This window comes from Ambystoma mexicanum, chromosome 10, assembly GCF_040938575.1.
Source record: "Ambystoma mexicanum isolate Mex_15411 chromosome 10, UKY_AmexF1_1, whole genome shotgun sequence".
NCBI lineage: Eukaryota > Metazoa > Chordata > Amphibia > Caudata > Ambystomatidae > Ambystoma > Ambystoma mexicanum.
Window position 1 is genome coordinate 1494819536 of NC_090932.1, and position 19987 is coordinate 1494839522.

Sequence of the window (19987 nt, forward strand, 5' to 3'; positions counted from 1 at the left end):
CTGCCTGCAGGGTGTAGTCACGGGTGGGGGGGTCCCATGTGGTGTGGGGTGTGGTCATGGGTGATGGGGTGTGACTGTCCCGTCTTGAGGGATCTGCTTCCAGTGGATTTTAGCGTGCGTTTCCACACACTCAGTGTGTACCCCGTTCGCACCCCAGCCAAATTGAGTGGAAACTCCGCGCATAGCCCGTCCACACCCCAGCAAAACCACGTGGGAACTCAGCACATATCCCGTCCGCACCTTGCCAAATTGCGTGGAAACTCAGCACGTACCCTGTCCGCACCCCAACCAAATCGTGTGGAAACTCAGTGTGTACCCCGTCTGCACCGAGTTTTCACGCTATTTGGCTGGGGTGGGGGGGCTGTATGCTGCACCAGGGATGCCGCAAGGGCCTGCGGCGTGTTGGGCATTTCACTGGCTTTTTACTGCACTTGGGGGCGTGTTGGGGCGGTACTTGCACTGCTTGTTCGTTGCGCCACAGCTAGTAGGGACTCCATGAATACGCGTGCCGCGCAATTGTTTCTTTGCGCCAAGGCTGGCGCACGCTTCTCCTCGCGGCGCTTGCGCCTTTGCTGTGCTGAATTCCATAAATCTGGCCCTTTGAGTGCACTGACAAGTTACCTGAAATCCCTTCAAAATTATACAAATAAACACAGGACTTTAAAATACCCAGTCACTGGTATGCATGCAACATAAGTGTGATCTTGAAGGAAAGGGAAGTGAAGAGAACGCATTAAATAACACACACAGAAACTCTTCATACAAGTAAGGACATTGTGTGCGTGTTGTTTAACAAATTAAATGAGACTTTATTTTAAACAAGTTTTTTGCCTCAGGGAAACTGTCAATTAGAAATTCTAGTGTCAATCAATGAACATCGTAATTTGGTCAAATGGAATTAGGAGCTACCAAAGAGTTTATTTGAATACCGATCTTAATCTTCACACAGCTAATTTTTGATGCAGTGCTGCAGATAATGTATGGCGCAAGCATGCCCTGGAGCGAAACCGTGGAGCAGCTGGTGAAGCATCATTTGAAAATGCAGCATCCAAAGTAAGGGCCCATGATTTTATTGTGCCATCTTCTTGTTAATGTTTTCTACTTTTTACCACAATTGAGATACAGACTAAACCAAGATTGGTGTTTGAACCACTGGGGTTTATAGTAAAGTTAATTACTAATTATTGACTAATTACCAGCCACATATTGTATTTTCAAATTGTTAGATAATTCAATGCATGACCCAAATCAAAATGACATACTCAACGTAATTAAATACTGACACGAGTGTTCAAGAGTTAGAACTTTTCTCGTGGCAATTCTCATTTTTGGAGACAATTGGGCATCATCATGAGTTGGGCTGTAGTCCTTAAATGCAGCAGTAATGCTATTACCGCTGCCTTTAAGGGCTGGCCCAATCAAAAATTCGGCCCTGCCAGAATGCATTCACCTCCAGCTCTAAGCTGGGGGTGAGTGCGCTGGCGGAGAGGGCGTTTTCTGGGCTATTAGCGGCGGTGCAATTTGCAGACTCGATGGGGATTTACCACCTTACCGATACTCATGATCCGGCGCAAATAGCGCCAGACCAAGTAGCAGTAACGCTATTTGCTTTGTTGGTATCTTGGTGCAATTACCGCTGGGATGCCGCCAACCGCCTGATGAGGCCCAATGTCTTTACGAGTTTTACTGTTGTTGGTCTCCATCATCTGAGCAATATGTTCTGTTCCTTTTATTAAATCTGTCACTTAGTTGTGAAAATTATCAAAACATAAGGTTGTGATGGATACGATTGTGGTGGCTGGCCCAAATTAGATCTTAAGAAACCCTTGATCAATTGTGAAGTTTAGACTATCTGGCTTTGCACCATCGAACCACTGGTCATTCCGAATGAGCACATCTGCTTTTGGTATGAGGCAGTCAAATGTGTAGTGTCTTTCCTCAATCAAAAGCATGGGTGTCAGGTTTTATCTGCGCCATTGGAGCCCACAATGCAAAATATTTGTGTTGCCACAGATGGCACAGGAATCGCTCTCAAACTCATATGGTTCAAGGGTTTTTATTGATTGTCTCTAGGACCTATGGCCTTCACTCACTTTCATCTACAAAAGCACCTCCTCCAAAGCCCAGTCGTCCCTGGCCCTGGGTTAGTGCATAGCGAATGATAACCCCTACTGTCTAATCTGTAGCTTGTACTCAAAGGAAGTACCTAACGGGAAGATGCTTTTTCTACCTTTATTCCCTCAGGGACTTTTTCACTGTCCTGACTCTATCCAGTGGTTGGTGTTCTACAAGGGTAGGGGGAAGTGCCTTGCATATACCCAGCTACATTTGTTCCTTATCACGTTCAAGCTTTCCTGACCTTCCCCTCTATTGTTACTACTAATGTCCTCCTCCAGCTCCACCCACCTTATTTCTCTCCTCCCTCTACCTTCATTTCACTCCAATGTCTCACTCCTTCCAGGCCTCGCCTCAAACCTTTGATGGTACTCCTCTTTTCCCACTTGCTAGCACTCGCTCATCCACACTACTTCTTCCTCCACACCACCACTCTGTCCTGCTCCACACCACCATCGCCAACTCCACACCACCACAACTCCCTGCTCCTCGACACCACGTATCCTATAATTTACAATCACTCCGTTTACCTAACCACACTCGCCATACTATCATGCACTCTCCCACTGCAGTACAACTTCCACTCCTTAGCCAATACCGCAACTTCTACAGCATTTGCCTCCACACTTCACCACTCCTTCCTCCCTACTGGTGGTCTCTAGGACGTCCCCTTCCTCACCCATATCAACCACACTGTCTGAGTTTTTATGACCCTCTTCTGGCTTGGAGTGGGCTTTTGTCCCTTTCCAATCATGCCCTGTCTACCCCCACTCTGGCTGTGTTGCAAAAATCACCAGTGGGCTAAACCCTGCCCACTTGTTTCATCCTGGTCTGTTGTGGAACCACAATGGTGGCGCTGAGAGGCAATTGCTTTTGTTTTGTGAGATGGTGCCACTAAGGTAAGTTCCATGGTGGTGGTGCTGGGGTTGTCATCTTTTAGTCTCTGGTGGTCTAGGGGGGATTACTGGCTACTGTGCTTCGTCCCCACTCTCCTTTGGCAGAACCACGTGGTTACTGGGCTTGCTGCACATCAGTGCTGCAGCTTCTTTCTACCCAGATCAGCAAACCCCACAGTGCTGGTTCACATGGGTGCTATATCGTTCTCCTCTTTGTTGGTCTTCTCCTTCTGCTATGGCTTACTCTTCTGTGCTGCTTATTGTCCTCCCGTTCAAGTGATGTCTCTAAAAGAAACTGAAAAACACTGACAAACTTTTATACGATACATGGCTTGAGACCGAGATGCACTGCTGAGATAGAAGCTGGAACCAGGGAGGCGACAGGAATTGAGGGCCTCTTTCCTGTCACTGTCCAACTTATGGGGAGGACGGGCTCTGAATGGTTTTCCCTGATGGTCCTCCCACAAGCGGCTGAGAGGGGTTCCTATCCTTGTTGCAGCGTACAATATGATATGGAGGTTTGTGGCTGTCTGGATTCTGGATCAGTCCAACCCAGAAAGCAATTTTTATCTCTATACGGATTACATTCCAGGTGGTTTCTAGCTAGTTTCGGCTAATGCAGGCACCATGTCCTCTGTATGGGTCCACCGGTGTTCGAGGATTTAGTGTGCATTTTGGATGTCGCAGATTACCAACTGCAAGAGGAAATTGATGGGGGGGGGTTTCCCTGTGGCTTTGTGCCTTAAGTGCATGTGGAGGCACCTAGGATTGATTACGCGATAGTATGTGTTGTGCAAGTTCTCAACCAAGTACTTTCTTCAAAGTATCACCTTTATTGATGGGCCATTCAGAAATGGAATTGTTTAAGTTAAATCTTTAACACATTTAAAACCTGGGAACCAGTTCACGGGCTATTGTAGCAGCTAGTGCCTGTATTGCCAAAACCACTTCGGCAATAACCTCTTGTTTGAGACAAAAAAGACACACACAGACAGACTCACACACATACAGACACACATACTCACGCTTTGATGTTTTAGACTAATTAATTAAATATAAGTTTTGTAAAATATGAACAATTAATTGAAGACAATTTCTTTCTAAGGGTACAATTATTACAAGAAAGTTACAGACTGATGGAGATGAAGAAGCTACTACGGGATTACGGGATAAGAGGATTTAATGTCTCCAATGACAAACCAATGATGGTAAATATGTGTTCCCTTAATTTTTAGATTAAAAGGACAACTGTTAATATTAAGCTATTGAAACTTGCCTGCTGTTCTTCGTAACATTGTGAAGAAGATAATCCTGATAAGGACGAGGCACATGGCCACAATCATTACACCTCCCTTAACCCAGTTTTTCTGATTGTTTTCATGAAAAAATGAAGTGCCTTCACTTGCCCCACTGTGAGACGCAGCACAAAACTCTTATAGACCGATGTCTGTATTTTTCAGTGTGGTAAGTTCCTAATGCAGTTACATTTCGACGTATAACCATTTGCCATACTTTGTAGTGCCTTTATTTGCTGATTATTTTTTTATTTAGATCAATTAATTCCTTCTCTATTAAACCATTTTATTTATGCATATTGCCCCCCCCCTACAGATAAGTGATGCTGCCTACTTTTACTCCCTACAAATAGGCAAATGCCCCCCAAAAAACAAAAATATTGAGTAAAAATACACTGACAAAACATTGGAAACAGACACATATATAGTTTCTTATGCCCCTGCTTTCACCCAGATCGCTCCATGGATGTGTTTGGACCAATGGTACACGTAGTACCACAGGAAGAAACTATTATTACTGCCTGATGTGAGGAGGAGAACCTGAATCTTTTAATGTACATTAATAACTAGGTGGAAAGAAATAATTACTACAAAAAACATTTTTGCTTTTCAGTTCAAACATATTTTTATTGCTTATAAAATACTCCCACTTTAACATCTTACTTGGTGCCCAGCATATTGCGTGCCCAGTTTAGTCCTAACGTTTCATAAAGTGAGCTGGCCCTGTCACAAGCTCTCTCGATTCAACAGTGATGCCTATTTGAGTATTTCTATTGGCTTCCGAACACATGGGAAACCTTTTGACAGATCAGACATACCTGTTATCTATTTTGTGAGGTAATTACCTTTCTTTGTAGGAGATTTTTTTTATTGCCCCTCACTTGAGAGAACCCAGATTCATTCACCTGTAACTTTTTTGGGACAGTCTGGAATCAGAATCTGCACGGTACGTTGCTAACCCTCATTTGGGAGACTCATTACCAAAGCCTGCAGAACCAGAATTACAAGAATTTCTGAGGGTTCTAATATTTTCTTCATTGCAGGGCGTTGAACGCTACCTAGTTATACGTTCCCAGGTGTACTTTCTGAAGAGTAATGAAGTCCTCTTCAATGCTATTTTAGTCATCCTCTCTGACATCTGTAGTCCAAATCCCTCCAGAGACTGTCTGTTCAGGTCTTCAGATTTCTTCTGGGAGGGCAGGGTGTTTTGGTGCGCCCGCTCCCACATTATAGGATTGGTATACCAGAGAGGTATTTTTAAGGGGGAGACCCTTGTCTAGGTCAGCCCATAACTGCATTTCCAGGATGTCATCAGAACACACAACTGCGGCATGTTTGCCAGAAACCTTCTAGAAGCAAAGAGCCGCTCACTCCTTCAGGGCTAGAATATATAATCTCTTCTGTGTACATGATGCAAGTGCGACCAGTCTCTCTCCCACAGTTTCACTGTTCGGTCTCCTAATGTAGCAAGATCCTCACCGAAGTTGCCTCACAGTAGGTTGCTTAAGGTTGGATCTGCTCTCTGTAACTGGTGACAGTTTACACTTCAATCCCTACGCTGACTTGTGTCCACTGAATCAGGTTTACCATGCAAATGTGCCAGTGAAGTTGCTTTGTAACCCCAGCTAAATGATTTGATATGCATCAGATACCGTAAATCATGGTACAGTAAGGGAGGGATCGAAATGTAAAGATGCCCTTCTTTTCTTCATGGATCCCCAAAAGGTTGCATACTTCTAAAACTAGACGAACAGCAAAGAAATGTGGAAAATATGCATACCTATAGGACAACCGGATACATCAAACAAGATTTATAAGGACCAAGATATATAACCCACTAACCCTATGCTCTAATCTCTGCTTACCTAACTCACACAATAACCCACACAACCATCTTCTCGCTCAGCAAACAGCATGCACTTCACAATACCACACCGTAACAACAAACACATAAGCCACATCAACAGCACACAAGGTCTCGCATCGGTCCGATATTCACACCAAAGCTCAGCGCATGGTGAAAACCGAACTGAATCTTCCAACAGCACACCACTTCTCTCACTTTCCTACTCCCTCTTCACCAGACTAACCCACCCGCCTCTTGTTTTCAGATCCACCTGGGGACCAGTTCCGTTGGTGAATGTGCGTGGTACAAATACCTTTTTATTTTTTTTGTAAACTCTTTTTATTGATATTTTATAACAGAACAAACAGAATGAAAACAACCCCTGCACTCTCCCTCCCTCTCCTCACCCCCCTCGGCGACTAGCATCAGAACTCCTAACTGTCCTTTCATCCGGGCTGCATCTCCATGTTTATTGTAACTCCAAAAGTCTCAACCGCTGCGGGCACTACATCACCCTAAAGTCATCTTTAAGCACAGACAGAACCCCCTCCTCCCCCCCAGTCCGCCGCAAAGGACTGCACTTTATCATTCATGGCGTAAGTTGCCCATTCCAAAGCCTCAATTTCCCAGACCTTCCGCAACCAGTCTTGACACTTAGGGACTTCAGGGCTTTTCCATCTTTGTGCTATTAGTTGCATGGCTACCAGAGTCAAAATTGCTTTTGCTCTTTCCCTTCCCCTAGCTTCCACCTCCCCTGATGCATTGCGAGTGGCCAAGAGGATCTGCATTGGGGTTCTGTCTTCTCCCCGGCCAACCGCCTGTTCCTGTGCCTCGCGTATGTCTCCCCAAAAGGGTTTGATCTTTGGGCAGTCCCACCAAATATGCTCTGCAGTACCCGTCAATCCACACTCTCTCCAGCATGTCCCCGATATTGAAGGGTAAAATCTATGTAGCCGGGCAGGGGTATAATGCCACCCGAATAGTATTTTATACCATGCCTCTTGCAATTGAGACACCCTAGCTAGTTTGGGTATCCTCCTCCAAAGCCTTTCCCACTCCCCCCTACCAATCTCCTGTCCCAAGACCCGTTCCCATTCCCGCATGTAGGCTCATTGTGTCCTTGTTTTTGCGGCAATTAAAATTTTATATATGTTGGAGATGAGACCTTTCGACCCGTCATTAGTAAGTAAAAAATGTTCAAATTGTGTTGGGTCCCGTGTGGCCGCTAATCTGACCTTCGGCTGTAGTACCCAGAGGCATATCTGTGCTTATCGAAGCCGTCCACTCTCCTGTATAGAGAATTCCCTCTTAGTCGTTAAAGGATAGCACCTCCCCCCCCAGAACATGTCACACCATTTCTTGCATCCTCCTTCCTGCCACTCCGCAAATGCTCCCTTCTCAAACCCCGGGGTAAAGTCCCCATTACCAAAACTGGGGGTAACGGGGGGTGGGAATGTGGTAATCCCCTCAGGGCCCGCCAGCCTGTCCCAAGTGTCCACCATAATTTTGGTAATGGCGCTCTGGTATAAATGACTAGGTCTGTGCTCCTTCGGGAGCCACAACACTTCGGCTAGGCTACAATGCGCCTCTGCCCTGTCCATCCGCACCCATAACTTATCCTGCGTGTCTTCCCCATCCTTCAACCACTCCCTGATGACGCGGAGTTGAGTTGCCTCATAGTATCGCTGAAAATCCGGCAGCGCTAAACCTCCCTCGCTCTTCGGTGCCTTCAGAAGTTTGGAGCCCACCCTGGGCCTTTTCCCTTCCCAGATAAAATGACTAGTTACTGCGCCCAGCTCCTTAAAGAAGCTCGCCGGGGCCGGCTGGGGGATCGCCTAAAAAAATACAGCAGCTGCGGGAGTATGACCATCTTTACTGCGGCTAACCGCCCCAACCATGACACCCTTAGATCTTTCCACCTCTGAAAATCCCTCTTAAGTGTCCTAAGTAGCGGGGGGTAGTTTGCTGTATACCATCCCTCTAGAGAAGCTGTAATACTCACCCCCAGGTAACGAATCCCTCCCGGGCTCCACTGAAAGAGAGTGCTTCGTCTATCCCGCTCTGCCGATTCTAATGTTAGATTCAGGACCTCCGACTTGCTAACATTAACTTTTAATCCTGAAGCTTCTCCATATGTCTCCAGCAAGGTTACGCTAGCACTAAGAGAGGCTCTTGATGCCGACAGCATAAGCAGCATATCGTCAGCAAAAGCTGCAACCTTGTGGTGCACCCCCCCAAAAGGAACGCCCCGAATCGCAGCAGATTCCCTGATAGCCTGCAAGAGCGGTTCCAGGTAGATCGCATAAAGTAATGGGGAGAGCGGGCAGCCCTGCTTTGTCCCTCTCTGTAGAAGTACCCGCCTCGAAGGTGCCCCGTTTACCATTACTCTAATCGTGGGGTTCTGGTAGTTAGCCTTAACCGAATAGAAACGTCCACTACACGCGGTCAAAAGCCTTTTCTGCATCCAATACCACCAGGACCGCGGGAGTGTTCGTTTTACGCACTTTTTCAACTATGTGGGCCACTCGCCTGATATTATCTGCCGTTTGCCTTCCCCTAATAAACCCGGCTCGCTCAGGGTGTATCAACTGTGGGAGGATGGAGTCAAGTCTCCTCGCCAGGATCTTAGTGTAAATCTTAGCGTCGATGTTAATCAAAGCTATAGGGCCGTAGGACGTCCTCTCTTCTGGGTTCTTGTTGGGTTTGAGTATAAGTGTAACTTTGGCTTCTTCCATGGAAGGGGCAATTCTACCCGATCGACGGAAGGAGTTGTATAAGGACGTCAGTTGTGGGGCCAGCTGCGAGACAAAGAGCTTCTAGAAAGCTGCAGTATAGCCATCCGGGCCAGGGGCTTTATGTACCGGGAGATCTCTTATCACCCCTCTTACCTCCTCCTCCGAAATTTCCTGATTAAGTGAGTCCCTCATTTCCCTATTAATTTCCCCCAGGTGTACCCGTTGCAGGAATTGTTCTTGCATCTTACTGCAGGGATGCTGCGAGGTATACAGGGAATCGTAGTACTCCGCTAGAGCCTCCTGTAGGTCCTCCTGCCTCGTAACCCGGACCCCTGAGTCTATCTTCAGTGCCGTGATCGCATTCCACAAATACCTTTTAAGATTAACAACTTCAGAGCGCTTTGAGATGCTAAACGTTGTGACATGCAGAAATAGATTGGCTGCACCCAGTGTTGGATGCATACAGAGCATTCCAAAATGTTCCCTGGGTTGCAGTAGAACTAAAAGCTAGACCTCCTACCCTGTTGCAGAATATCAGATTAACGGGCTTTAGCTCATCATCCACCTATATACACATTTAAAATCAATGAAATGATTAAAATACAGTGTATGCAGTGTTTTCTTAATTTAAAACACTTCAAAAGATGTGTGCGGGATATGACAAACCGGACAAAAATACAATGCAATGCTCCATTCTCCTAATAGCCTCATGTGGGGGTGTCTGCAAAGGCGCAGTAGCCGGAGAAAGCATCCTTCAACAATATGCCTGCCACTCGAATGGAGACATTCCAGCATCTTTTTACTGTTTTGTTTTTTTTTTCTCCCATAATTTTGGGACATTTTTCTAAAATATAGGTGTGGGGTAAGGGTAATAGTTAAGGTGGGGGATGGGACGGGGGGGGATCTACCCCTGTATTATTAAAAAAGAAAAAAGTTTAAAAAGAAGATGTGGTGATTTCTCCATTCGATTTTTTTTTATTTATTTTTTTCCGATCATTTCTATGGATACCCAATTTAAATGCCAGACAGTAGCACTGTGTCTAGAAATACGTGAACATTTTGAAAATGTGCAAGCAATTTTATAGTCCATTGAACAAAATTCAATCGACAGACCGAGTTCTCTTTAGTACTTCTGGAGCAGTGGCTTAGTTACCCTGTAGAGATATTGCGGGACCACAAGCCGATTACGGTAGCAGAGAGAACACAGAGCAAGTTGAACTCCCTGGCGCTCCTATCTACGGAGGAATGAAAACTCTTTTTTGACATTGGGGCAAGTTATCATCCAGCACAGTTGAGGGCCAGTTGCCCAGGACTTTATATATGTTAATGATTCCTGCAATTGCTGGTACTGATGCCACAATAAAGTGAGCCTTTAACACTGAAGTTTCCCACCTATTACACTATATAATTGGCGACGAGGATCAAGACTTGCAAGGGGCAACTCCACCCCCGCCTTGTCTACAAGCGCCAGGTAGGCCTACCATTCCATGGCCACAATGACAACCCCTATTCACTATGTACCTGGAAGCACTGTAAAGTGCAGGGTGAAAGGCGCAGAGCGATGTTATTTAATGCGCTAGGGGAGGAAGGCCAGAGAGTATTTGCAAGCCTCATGCGGGAAGTGGTGGCTGATGATAATGACGACATATATATGGAGGTGGTCAGGAGAATAATAAAACGATTCGCCAGCAAGGAAAATACTCTTGACACAGGATACGGTTCTACGGTCGCAAACAGGAGGCATCCGAGCCTGTGGACGACTATTTGACTAAGTTATGTGAATTAGCTGCACTGTGCAATTTTGGAAATAATGCAGAAGGACTGATCTGCGACATGTTAACGGTACACACCAACAAGGTGCAGGACAAGTTTATATTACAGAAAGAATTACAGCTAGAAAAAGCCATTGAGATTGCGAGGGCTGTTGTGGAGACTGCAGGACGAAGAAAATAATTTGTCAGCGGACCTGACCCAGCAGAAGTCCACGCCATCGCCTTTGAAATTAACCACATTGCAGGATGGAGAAACGCACAAGCGGACTGCATTTCAAGGCTACCCGAGGACAAAGACAAAGCCACCACCTTCCTGCAGGATGAATGTATCGTAGCGTCAATTCAAGACCTCAGGGGCCCAGATTTACTAGAACTCAGCGAAGGGCATTGGAGTGAAGAGGATAGTATAGACTCCACGATGGTGAGACTCAGAGTGGCTCAGGAAGGATTGGCCAGACGAAAGGTCTGTACCACAAGGCATGGGGCCGTATTGGAAGATGGCAGAGGAAGTGTTGGAGGCGGAAGCATTGATCATGAAAAGCGATCAAGTGATACCGCCGGTAGGGATGAGAAAAGTCATCCTGTGCAGAGCCCACTCAGGGCATTTAGGAAACACCATGACACGGCAATGAGTGATGCAGGTGTACTGGTGGCCCTCCATGGATCAAGAAATTTGCGCAATGATGAAGAGATGCCATGAGTGTCTCAATAGTGACAAACGCCTGAGGACAAGACAAGCTCCATTGATTCCCACTGAGATCCCTGAAGCGGTATGGTCCAAAGTGGGGTTAAACCTTATACGACCGCTGGAGGCAATGATGCCCGAGCATCGGTACGGCATAGTACTGGTGGACTACCTGTCAAAGTGGGTAGAGGCAGAATTCGTCCCCAATATCACGACTGCCACGCCTATAGAAGTTCACGTCCATATTCCAGAGGGAAGGGCTCCCCAAAGAGCGCAGCTAGTGTCGAGGGACATGGAGTCATTCATGCACAAAACATTTATCAAAGAAAAATCGCGCTGTACTATCCCCAAGCCAATGGACTTGTGGAGAGAGCCAATGGGTTCTTTAAAGGAGCCATCTAACTGGCTACCGCCTCAAGTATGGATCCCCTCAAAACTGTCAAAGAGGCCATAGCGGCCCACAGGTTAACTCCCAACGGGATCACACAAATTATGCTATTTCGCATATTGAGAGGGAGGCGAGCAGCGTCCACACTGGTACCACCATGGCTGGTCAGAGTAAGAGAAGATGAGTAAGTGGATATGACCGAAGTGGTGTGGAGACTGGAAAATAACAAAGCACGCATGAAAAGATGGAGTGATCAAACCCAAAGTCGTGAGGTCATGGAAGGAGACTGGATCAAGACCTGACTACCAAGCAAGGACCAAATGACAGGTTCGAAGTTCAGTCAACCAATAAGAGTCATCCATAAAGGGACCAACCATGTCCGCACTGAGGATGGCCACACTTGGAACATGGAGCGAGTAGCCATGTTCGAGAAGCGTCGTGAAGCAGAAAGGCAACAAGAGGAGCTCTATCCTTGCAAAGGCCTTGACAGAGAAGCTGCATGAGAACAAGGACCAGAAGCCAGTGAGAGAGGCCACGGAGGAAGGAACAGAAGGAGGTGCATCAGAGGCGTCCCAGAAAACAAGTCAGGCGCTGGACACTAGTGGCAGGAAAGAAGATCAACAGAGTGAGCACAGAAGACCGGTGAAGTATGACTATGTTATGCAATAAGCTTTGCTGCGTTATCAAAGGGCGGTGTGTGGAGATATCGCAGGATCACAAGTCTCGCGAGAGGTCGCATGCGACCCGGAAGAGGCGAGCGAGCGTGAAGCCGATCAGGGGAGCAGAGAGAAACCGGAGCAAGTCAAGCTCCCTGGCGCTCCTCTCTACAGAGGAATTAAAACTCCTTTTTTGACATTGGGGCAGGTTATCATCCAGCACAGTTGGGGGCCAGTTGCCCAGGACTTTATTTATACATGTTAATGATTTCTGCAATTGCTGGTACTGATGCCACAATAAAGTGTTGAGCCTTTTAACACTGAAGTTTCCCGCCTATTATCACACAACATATCCACATAAATTATATGAAAACAGTGTAGTAGTATGCTAAATTATTTCATTTGAAATTCTCCTCAGTAGAATTTTTTTCAAGCTGGGAAGCGTGAATATTTACGAGAGAATAGCAAGCAGTGTAAACACTGCCTACTTCTCTCATTGTTCTCACGTTTAACAATACTCCAACTAACAGGAAGTCACTCTGAAAAGACTTTTCTGACGTAGCATACTCGCTCACTTTGAATTCGGCAAGGATGACCTTAAAGGGACTTTTCAACATCTGGCGCGGAGATATTCCAAATCATGCAAGTGTTGTGAAACTTGAGCTTCTGTGAATAATTCAAAGCAGCTTCCACCGTCTGGGCTGTGCCTTCTATTTACATTTTTCGTTTAAGTAAAACTGGAGACTGTCTATCAAAGCACATGGGTTCTGTGCTTGGCAGCCATTATCTGCTGTGATTTAAGGTCCATAGTACGATGTACAGCATCCCAGTTAAGATGTCACTCTCTTTACACATTTGCTGTGTATATAAAAGGAGTGTAATGCAAAATACGAAACCCGTTCTGCTAATGCTATAGCTTATTCCTGACACCATTCGGGAAATGGGCGGAGCACCAGCTTCAATATAGATAGCTGTGTAATTATTACATACAAAGTGTGACATCTGTGCTGATTAGCCTAGAGTGTCTGAAATGAATTGCAGATGTGGATTGATCGCTGTAGACTGTAAGGTGGGGTAAACCATCATGTTTATAATGTCTTTCTAAGATGCAGGTAATTAATCCTTTCTGTCCTTTGGACGTATACATACGTTCTCATTGTTTTGTGGACTGGTGTGTACAGTGTGCCCTCCCAGCCACTTGTTCACAGCAACTCAAAGTAGTCCTTGGCATAGTGGTAGGACAACTATTACCTTCAATGGATTGCCTTTCTCCCGCAGATTCCTCATCTGATAGATATCCTCATCCAGCTCTGCTGCTCGGAGACTTCTCTGACAAGTGGCGTAGTGGACCTCGACTCTGGCGGCGATCCGTCTTGCTCGGTGCTCGATTGCCGGCTCCAGACGTGACATCGGGCGTTGTGTATATATACCGCGTCACTATGCCAATTACCTCAGTTGCTTCTTTCCGCATGCTCAACGTGCTTCTTTCAGGAACACGTTATCAAGTCTTCGACTATTTTTTTTTTTTTTATGCATTTTCATCAGATTTGTTTGCTTCTACGAACGCAAGATGTCCGTGCCCCGGATTTCGGGTTTTAAAAGTTGCACAGACTGCCACTCTAAAATGTCGGTGACGGACTCGCACAACGACATGTGTGGTGCCTCGGTGTGAGACATGACACAGAGGGGTGCGCATTGTGTTCAGAGATGAGCCCGAAGTCGATGCGTGAGCAGACAGCCAAACTCGCGTTTGAACGACTGCTGTTAAAATCACCTGCGTGGTCGACCGTTTGGTATTCTGAGGCCGAGACCGAGGGGCCTTACCCTGAGAGAGAAAAAGAGAAAAATCAACAAAAGTCTAAGAAGCGGTGTCATTCGAGGAGCCACTGTTCCTCATCAACTCACAAGAAAAAAGGGCGCCACAGTCGCAGCGTGATTCCGACTCCTCGTCGGACAGAGGTAAGACGTCAACCGGGCCGACCACTCAGGAAGAGCGGGAAGATTTTAAGACTCAAATGTTGGCTATGTTTCTAAAACACGCAGCTGTAGGTGTACCCCTAAACGGCAGGCTAAACGCAATCGGCATCAGAAAAGCTTTCGGGCTTGATGCAGAGAGGCACCTAATCCCTCAATGCCGGGACCTTCCCAGGAGCCTCAGAGTTCAGATGTCCCCTGCGTCTCTTCCGTGCCCAAGCCCAGTTCGACACAAACTGCCATTCCGTCGATGTCTAGGGATAAGCCCTCGGCTACAGATCTTTTGTCCCACTCGCCTGTACCGATTTCTTCGGCTCCATAGCGTCAATCTTCGGTGCCAGTGGGGGAGATGACCAAGGTGACATCGATCTTGTGTATGCAGGGGCAGGTGTCGATTATTTTGAAGACCAAACTAATCTTTTGGTGTTGGCACAAGGGCTCCACAGTGGAATTTCAGCAAAGACAGCCTTACACCCACACCCATGCGAAGTTCTGATTGATAGGGTGGTCCACACTTTGGGGCTGAATATCACTGCAGTGCCAGCCCAGGGTTATGAATTGATGGGCATCCTGGACGAGGGCCCAGTTATGGAAAGACACATGCCACTAAACCCGGCAATTGCCGAACCATTAGCCTCTTTGTGGCAGCACTCCTTCATTCTCCTGGTCAGCTCCACTATGGCAGGAGGGTGGGTGGGGGTGAAGGCCAGCAAGAGGAGACCCATAATTCTTATCACCCTTCTCTGGAAGGTCTTGTTGTGTAGGCAACCACAGTTTCAGGGCGGCGTCCTCTACCTTGAAGCTGCCACCTGACAGGGAAGGTAAGAGAATGTACGCAATGGCAAAGAAAGTTGTAATGTCTGGCACCATATCCTTGAAAGCCACCAACATAGCCTGTGGGTTTGTTAAATATTTCTTTGGCCTCTAGAAGGCGGTAGAGCGTGCAGCCTGTAAGGCAGACACTTGTGCAGTTCCCTTAGGGACCACTGCAACAGGTGGTTGCAGTAAAACCAATTGGTAGCAGCCTGTACCACCCAGATTTACCTGGTAGCTGTGGCTGAGCAGTCAGACTTCTCCCAAGATGAGTTAGGCAGTATATAGAGTAAACACAATAGGTACAGGGATACAGTAGTACAAGCAAACACTGACCAGAGCTTTGGTGTACAAAGTATATAATTATTTATTTAAAGACACACTTGTAAATTACACTAGCACAAAAAGAGGTAAGTAAATTCAACACAGTCACTATTATATATATACAACCCTAATTACTTATTAGACAAGTCTTAGTGAAAAACACCACTTATTTTCAGACAGAGATGAGCGCTTAACATAAAATGGCACTCTAGTAAGTTATAGAAAAAGGGAGGGAAAAGGCAAAGTTATGAAAGCACACACATTTCAATACTTTTCAAAGAACCACAGTGAGGCAGGTTAGGCAAAGTCTACTGGAGAGCAAGGAATTTCAAATGCCAGGCCCACTCTTAGAGAGAGCAAGCGAAATGTGTCCAGGATCACACAGTGGGGTTATGCCCAAAGAGTCTTTGTAAATAGTTCACAAAAGATTGAGATCAAGTCAGGAAAAGTTAGTTAACAGGCCCCAGGCTAACCCAGGTTAGAAAGTCGAGGATTTACTGTCACCCCAAACAATCTGTCGCAAGGGAAGCCAGGCGGGACACAGTACCTGAAATGGGAAAAACGCTCCAGCGGGGGCAGTTGTTCCTGGCAGCGGATGCAAGTCTGTGTTTCGTCCAGAGGAAGAGGATGTCTTGATGTGGAGGAAAGATGAAGGTCGTTGCACTGCCAGGAAAGAAACCAGCCGCAGAGTTTCCCGTTTACAAGGTACTACCCTTTTCTTCGCGGTAGTGGTAAACCGCGGTATTCTGGTTGCCGGGGTGCTTGGCACGGGTAAGGCAGCCACGAGATGGTCCAGGAAGGCGAAACGACGGGCCAACTGGTTATCCCCACCAGTCAAAGGAAGAAGACTCTCCGGACTGGAGATCTCCTCTGTCGTCGGGAAAAGTGGTGAGACGGTTCAGCAGGGCTCCACCGGTGGTGTCATCGTTGCAGGTCGGCTCGGCTTCTCCCTCCTCGGATTCTTTAGGTCCTGTGGCGACTTCTGAAGTTCCAGTCCCCAAAGCCCTGCTTTTATGCAGAAAACCCCCATTCATTCAGCCTAGCTGTCACTCAAACATGCTAAGAGCGGCTCACCACTTGGGCCAATCACACAAGAGTGCGACTTGAGTTGCCGAGGCAACTCAGTCCAGGGTGCCTAAACCCCCTCCCATACCCCCTGTGGTACCCAGACAGAGTGGCACCACTTTTGGAGGCTTCTGTGGAGAAGCCCGCCAAAAAGTGGAACAAAGGGCTCGACTTGGGTTGGAGTCACAGAAGCGATCACAAACGCCATTTTGGAACCAAGTTTCGGCAAAAAATACCAACCGGTGAATTTATATTAATTTAATAAACCGGCGGTATGTTCGAGGCTATTTTAAAAAGTGGTAGCCTCGAACAATGCAAAATCCCATAGGAATATATTCGCGGTCGAATATAAAAAGTAATATCCACTGCCACCAGCCAAAATTCGGTCGGGGGGGACTGGACAGTGCCCCCTCGAACAACAGACCCTGGGGCAATCGAATTGCCCCGACCAATACGCCCACAATATGATGTTTTGTACTGGTTCTGTTCACAATTTAAGACTAGTAAAGCCAATGGTGACTTTACATGCCCTGGGAGACAGTAGTCAGTCCCAGGGTATGGAGTCTATGTTTGGGGGTTGCTACGACAACCATGGGTTACTGCACGGAGGGTGCTGTGTAACCCACATATCAAAAACACATGAAACCCATGGGGGAAAGGACCCCATAGCCCATAGAACACATACAAAGTCAAAGGAACACCTCAAATCATGTCTAAGAGTGGGAGAAAGAGTGTCACTCTTCGCAGGAGAAAAAATAAACCCCAAAAAATCCAGCAAAGCTGCTGGGGACTCACTAGGTTTGGGAAATTAGCCTTTACAGAGAATTCTCCCTAACACAGCCCAATACATCCCCGAAGGGGAAATGCAAAACTGCTTTGTACACCTGGTGGAAGATGAGAAGGAGGTGACAGGAAGTCGTTGCAAACAGGCCTGGACGTGGCCGACTGCATAGGACGTTCGATGGGATCGGCTGTAGCTCTGAGAAGGCGGGCCTATCTACGATCTTCAGGCTTTTCGCCAAACGTTCAGAACAGATTGCTGGGCATGCCCTTTGAGGCTGAACTTCCCTAGAAAGATTTAAGGAGTCAGATCGCTGCAAAATTGCGGGGCCTAGCTGCGCAGTTGGTCAAGCCCGCCTTCAGCTTTGCCTCTAGGGGCAGAGGCTATAGCGGTTACGTGACTTATGGAAGGAAGGCACCGCTCCCGCAAGCCATGAAAGGGCAGAAGCATTTCTCGTGCTGCAGAAGGGGAAGGGGGGCTTCCAGAGACGAACAGGCAACTGTGGTTGCAATGACTCTGCCCTCTAAGCCGCTTTGATTTCCCCCTCCCACTACTTAGCGGTTGGTGAAGGGCTGTCAGAGGATTGGCCTCAGTGGCAGGAGATTACCTCCGATATCTGGGCCCTGGAGCTCATGCAGTGGGGTTATTGTCTGCCCATTTTAAGGAAACCACCAGACAGACCCCCACCACCTCCAAGCCAACCGGGACAGGAGCTCCAGGAAGAACTGCAAGCCCTGTTAAAGGGTGTCGTGGAAGAGCTACCTCCTGACAGAGAGGATCAGGCTGGTATATCCAGTACTTCCTGGTACTCAAAAAGGGAGGAAGTCTCCATCCCATTCTTAACCCCAGGGCGTTGAACAAGTGCCTGAGGAAGGACAAATTCAGATTGGTGACGTTTAGAGAAATTCTCCACTCTCTCGAATTGCAGAACTGGCTGGTGTCAATAGGTCTGCAGGACGCTTATTTCCATGTGCCGTTCCATGGCAAGCACAGGAAGTTCCTTAGGTTCCTCATAGGGGACAAGCACTAGAAGTTCAAGGTGCTTCCCTTTGGATTGACCTCCGCTCCAAGGGTCTTCACTAAGCTCATGGCAGTAGTCGTACCTGGATGACTGGCTGATCCGAGAGAAGTCTTCAGAGCAGGTTTTGGCTCACCTAGAGGGCACCTGCTTTCTACTGCACAGGCTGGGCTTCTCCCTGAACTTTGAAGTCCCATGTGACACTGGTCCTGAGGCTCAAGTTCATCTGGGCATACCTAGACACCCGGGTAGGGAAGGCCTTCCCTCCCTAGGAGAGAGTCAAACGCATTGCACAGATGGTGAAATTGTTAAGGAACCATCAAGCCGCGTCCTTAGTACAGACCTCTGTGGGCGGAGCTGGAGATTCCAGTTCCCTTTAGGATGCTGAAAAGCTCTTTAGTTCTAGATCTAGCGTTAAGGATTTTGTTGTAGGTTTCTTTTTTGGTGGTGATAATGGCTGTTTTGTAGGAAGTCGCTGCTGTGATGAACAGTGCCTTGTTATTGCTAGTGGGGGGATTTACGGCAGGTAGATTCTGCCACTCTTTTTTTGTTCCTCAGGATTTTTAGTTCTGGAGTGAACCAATTGTTAAGGTGGGCGGTTGGTTTAGCCTTTTTTAGTTTGAGTGGTGCGACAGTGTTCATGGCTGATTCCAAAGTATTGTTATGGATGTCGACTAGGTTGGCGGGGATCTAGGTTGTTGTGCTTGGAAATGTCCAGAATGTCATTGATTAGCGGGCGTAGATTAGGTATTATGTTACGAGAGTTCCTGGAAAGAGAAGGGGGGGCGATGTTGGGGCTCGGGGGCAAGATCCCTTGGATGGCAAAGGATATGTAGTGGTGATCTGGCCAAGCAGTGGGTTTGTTCTGTAGTATCGTAATAGAGCAGTTGAGATCGGACAGCCAATCTAACGTTCGCCCCTTGATGTGTGTGGGTTTCATGATACATTGTTTAAAGCCGAGCTGGGAAATGGAATTTTACGAGAGCTTGTGCATTAGTGTCATATGGGTCCTGGAACCCCAGGTTGAGTTCTCCAAGAAGTATAATTTGGGAACCTGGTTTTACATTGCATGTTAAGAGGCCTGTGATGCCTTCCTCGAAGGAGGAGATATTGGTTTGTTTAGTACCAGGGATCTGTTGTCAGACAGAACACTCTCAATCAAGATCATAAATGGATGAATGCTGTGAATGTCCTCTGGGACTAATCCAGCATTTGCATTTGGGCCCCTGCAAATGGACTTCAGGCCCGATGGCATTTGGTCCTGGAGGTCACCTTCCAAGTTTTTCTGCTTGATGAAATTCTTAAGTTTGAAAAGGCCCTGACGGGTGGCACTCTCAACAAATTTCTCCTTGAAGCACACTGGGTGTCGGTTGGAGGTTCGGAAATGGTTTGTAAACCATTCGCGATTTGACAATGACCGTCCTTAAAGTCAACACTCATGGGATGATTACTGACAGCCTTTTTGACATCCTAAATAACAGTACCTGCAAATATACTGTGCGCAACCAAAGGATCTATGCAATTTGATAGCCTTATCATATCATCTGGTTGAACCGACCTCGTAAAGACTGTCGGAAACTGGCTGAATTAAAGCAGCATGAGACTTGGGCAATGGTTTGGGAGG

General features: G+C 47.0%; 1 protein-coding gene across 2 annotated transcripts in view; it reads left to right on the plus strand.

Moving 5' to 3' along the window:
• KNTC1 (kinetochore associated 1) overlaps positions 1–19987 on the plus strand; it is a 2501313-nt gene that overhangs the window by 819483 nt on the left and 1661843 nt on the right. For both annotated transcript variants that reach the window (XM_069619627.1, XM_069619628.1), the window contains exons 29-30: positions 950–1053; positions 4117–4219. In XM_069619627.1, coding sequence (XP_069475728.1) covers positions 950–1053; positions 4117–4219 — 207 coding nt within the window. The remainder of the gene's footprint in view (positions 1–949; positions 1054–4116; positions 4220–19987) is intronic.